General features: G+C 38.0%; 1 protein-coding gene across 1 annotated transcript in view; it reads right to left on the reverse strand.

The window, feature by feature from the left end:
• Positions 1-2202: 2202 nt before the first annotated feature.
• Positions 2203-4546, reverse strand: part of dock11 (dedicator of cytokinesis 11) — a 52650-nt gene continuing 50306 nt past the window's right edge. The window contains exons 40-42 of the mRNA XM_034857367.1: positions 3153-3335; positions 2554-2667; positions 2203-2439 (exon numbers count right to left, since the gene is read on the reverse strand). Of these exons, the coding sequence (XP_034713258.1) occupies positions 2203-2439; positions 2554-2667; positions 3153-3335 (534 nt within the window). The remainder of the gene's footprint in view (positions 2440-2553; positions 2668-3152; positions 3336-4546) is intronic.

Genomic DNA, 4546 nt, shown 5'->3' on the forward strand with positions numbered 1-4546 from the left:
AGTAAGTAAATAGAATAGAAATAAAATAGAATAGAATAGAAAATAAAACCAAAACCAAAACCAAACCCAATCCAATGTTTTAGGATATTTGCTGGGTTTGTTGTGCTGTCTTCTCGTCTTTCCGCTGTGTGAAAATCCCTTTTAGCCTTGCTTGTAACATAAAAAGGTTAAATAAATAAATGCACTTAATCTCAAGCAAACAATGTATCATTTCGACCACCCAGGTTCCACTTCTGCATCAACCCAGACCTTTAACCTTCCTCTGGAGAGGAACTATAAAGCCTTGATTGTTATTACAATCCCATTAAAGTAGTAGTAGAAGAGCAGCGTTTCCCAACATTTCTTTTAAGACTTGACAACGTGTTTATTATATAACTACTATATTTATAAATAAACTTCAGCTTTTAAGTCAGTATCAGCCTCCCCTTGCTTACACTGAACTTGAAATGGCCAATGTTTACTTTTTTAACCAGAAATAGACTTTTTGTTGTAGCTTAACCAAAATAAAATGACCTGAGCTCTATATTTAATGTTGGATATTGTAAATACTGTAAATTTTGTATTAAGCCAACAGAACTCAACAGAACCCATGTTTGTATCATTCTGTGTTGGACCTAGGGCAGCAGTTCAACTATGTAAACCATGTAGGAATATATTTATTGATGTGTTAAAATCTTTTTTGTTTATTTTGTCCAGGAGGGACCAGGAGGGATACAGTTAGTAAGGCCAGAGACACCCCAACTCAGAGTAGTTTCCTGTAGTGTATCTGTGTCACGTGGGTTTCTCCCCGGCCACGCCTCTCTACAGGGTGGCTGCAGGTTTAATCAAGTCAAATTTAAGACTTCTTTTAGACTTTTTTAAGACCATTCTTAATGAAATTCAAGAGTTTTATCTTAACAGCAACAAAGACCTAAGGTAAAAAAGGTATCGCTAAACTTGCACCAAATCTGAAGAATAAATACGTTTTATGTCTGTGGTACAATCCGAAAGAGACTCATGCCAATACTATATAAGTTGTATATTGGTCTCATTTGTAGTCGTATTACAGTGAAATTATATCTGGACTGGCGAGAGAAAAAACTACAACACCACGGAATAATTTTAAAAAAGAGCCTTCGAGGTAGCATTGCATGGACGTAGGAAAATCAAGACCTATTATTATAATTATTTAAGATCTCGAACACAATACCAATTTAACACTTTTTGATTTAGAAATTTTAGACTTTTTAAGACTGCGGAAACCCTGCTTTAGGTGACTAGCGCCAAGACCTGTGTATTGATTCTAATAGGAGAAGCAAATGTGAACACGGATTATAAGCGATTCTTTTGCTCCATGGTCACCAAAGTAAATATTGTAGCCATTCTTCACAAGCCACACAACTCTTTAACATTCTGACACTAAAATGGCATTTTTCAGACGGACACATCAGGAGAAAATAAACTTAGTTTGAGAGCTGTTTCCGTCTCAGGACTAAATTCTCACCAGATCTGGCAACACAGACAAGCTATTGTCAACTAATGTTCGTGAACGCCCTAACAAAACAAATCACATTATGTTGAATATGTCCTTTAGCGGTGAAAATATGTAGTGTTAGCAAAATAAATATTAATAATTTATGCATGCAAATATGACCTCAAATCGATCCACATTCACTACACAAGGCCACGCCCATTTAGAAGACGTTTCATGTCATTGGTATTCTTTAGTAAAGAATTAGAGGATCTTTGGGAATGCTTCCTTAAAACAACAAACTGAAGGGCTGATTTACTGTGTACTACCAGAGTATTACTGTAGTTACACTTTCTGGTACAGTGTTTGCTTTGGTGTGGCCACTGAACAATGTGTCACCAAAGCCATTAGTCACATCACTTTCACTATAATTTTTTGAGTGCGTGTTTGACAGTGTTAGGGAATTTACTTTTAAAAAGTAATTAGTTAAAGTTAAAAAAGTTACGTTGTTAGTACCGCATTAATTTATAACGCCGTTATTCCCATCACTGGTGTTTGATAGTGTTTAGTTTAGTATTTCCTAGTTTAGATTTCAGTTTCAGAGAGTTAGTTTAGGTAGTTTAAGTTTGTTATTGTCATGGCATATACTATTTTCCTAGAGACAGCTATCTGGACACAGCTAAAAATAAGAAAAATCTAAACAATAAGAGACAGACAGGTGAACATATGACACAAAGTGAAACAGAGATCATTCAAAGTGTTTCTGCTGATACCTCAGACAGATCTCCATTCTTGAGGTGTGCTCGCGCCATGCTGTCCAGCCAGGTACGTCTCAGTTCGGGCGTGCTGGCGTAGGACCGGGCCAGGCTGTATTGGAGATCCAACAGCATCTCTGGGTCTTTCTCGTGCTCCCTCATCTGGGCTGTGGCCATCAGCACTGTGCGGATGCGTTTGGTCAGACCCTTCACTTCAGAGGGGAATGCCGTCGACTGCATTGTGCAGAAACGTGTTAACGCACGCACACAGGAAAACATGATTGAATCTATTACAAAAAAATACAAGCAGGGCTGTTTTCCTACACATATTGTTAATGTTTACCATACCTTCATGGCCTTGTCACTATTTGCAAAGTTGTTGATGATAGAGAGAGACTCCTGGAAGCGTGAACTGCCGGACAGCGCCACATCGGAGATCAGCTGGCTTACAGCAATGATGATCTAGGCAAGCAAGAGCAAAGAGAGGGGATGGATCAAAAAAAGACAAACAAGGATTAAAGTGTTAAATAGAGTGCATGAGGAGAAGCACAAAACGAAAGGAGGCTAAACACAGATCCAAATGAAATTTAGTTTATGTATTGACCAGAGTCCAGTGAAAGCAAATTCTGCTCCTGTGTTAGCAGAGAAGCTGGAAACACAGCAGTCTGTGTTTAAACTGGTCAAACGCTATCGTAACATTCTCCACCTGCCTAACAAAAGCATATCTAGCACTCAGAGGAGTTTATGTGGACAAAATCCTAAATATCAGGTTGAATAAGACTGGAAATCATGACAGACGTTGTTACAGACCACCAAGTGTGTTAAATGTTGACAGCATGGCTGTTATATCACATATACAGTGCAAATAGAGGCCAGACTTTTAGAGGGATGACATGTTTCCTCTGTTTCTTCCTCTGCTTCAAATGCCCACACACGCTCCACTTTACCTGCAGGTGTGTGCGTAGGAAGGTCTTCCTCTTGGTGTACTCGTAGTTGTTTCTCATCAGCAGGTAGAGCAGGGCTGACACCTCGGCCCTCAGACATCCCAGCTTGGAGACGCAGCACTTGAGCACCTCGCAGCACAGAGCCTCGCACAGCGTGACGCGGCCCTTGAACAGCACCGATGGGAACTGACGGGACAAGGTGTTAGTATATTAAACGACAGGGGTGCCGTTAGAAAAAACACTTTACGTATGTAGGTAGAAGAGCAGGAAAATGTCATTGAGACATTAGAAAGGAACCGGAGCAGTGTGTCCCAAAAAACACCGGGAACCTAAAAAAGACTGTAATATGAGGCTTTTTATTTTTCGAATACATTGCAGATTTGTTTTTAATGCATGTCCATTCATTCCGTGTATAATCTGTTATTTCTGCAAATAAAGATTAGGCTCCAATAATATTATTAGTATTCTACCCTTTGTAGAATTAGATTACAGGAGGAGGTAGGAGTGTTTCAAACTTGTGTGATTAAAACATTTCCAATAACTTCAAAATTGACGACATATTTTTGTTTAACTAAATAATTCTGCTTCAATTCATTATGTTTTGCATCCAGTCTTTCAAAAACATTTTCACTGCAAATTAGGCGTCAGGGGTTAACCTGCTCTCCCCCCGGCTGCACACAAAGGGAAGCTGACATCTTTATTAACAGGGCGACATTTATACATCTAAATTGATGGATTTTGTTTGAAGATTATTATTATTATTATTATTATTATTATTATTATTATAATTGTTATAATTATTACAAAATGAAATATGGCAATAGACATTCATCCCATTCATTCCCACACTATGTTCAAACTTTATTCAATGCTATGATTCGATGCCCTTCTTTATCCTTTCACCATTTTATTTGTGACGTTTGATTCAGAGTTTTGTAAGTTTGAATGTTATTTGTCTAAATGTTGGAATTTTACTTCTTCTTGTATTGTCCTGTGTAGGCAGGGTGCCCATGCAAAGAGAGTGAACTTTATTATTATTATTAATCCTTTATTTAACCAGGAAGTCCCATTGAGATTCAGAATCTCTTTTACAAGAGAGACCTGGCCAAGCTAGCAGCCAAATCACAACACATACATAAACACCAAGTTAAATTTTCAAGGTAAAAAAGTACAAAATGTTAAAAAACACAATTAGACTCTCAAGAAAAACAAGAACATGTCTCCATCACAACCGTCCTAACAATAGTTTTAAATTCATTAATGGACATAAGGGTTTCTAACTTTAGTACTTTCTGTAGATTATTCCCCCCCCAAGGTGCTGAATAATAGAAAGCAGTTCTTCCTAATTTGGTTGCAACTCGTGGCACGTTAAACAGCAACCACTTTGAAGAGCGTAG

Source organism: Etheostoma cragini, chromosome 19, assembly GCF_013103735.1.
Source record: "Etheostoma cragini isolate CJK2018 chromosome 19, CSU_Ecrag_1.0, whole genome shotgun sequence".
Taxonomy (NCBI): domain Eukaryota; kingdom Metazoa; phylum Chordata; class Actinopteri; order Perciformes; family Percidae; genus Etheostoma; species Etheostoma cragini.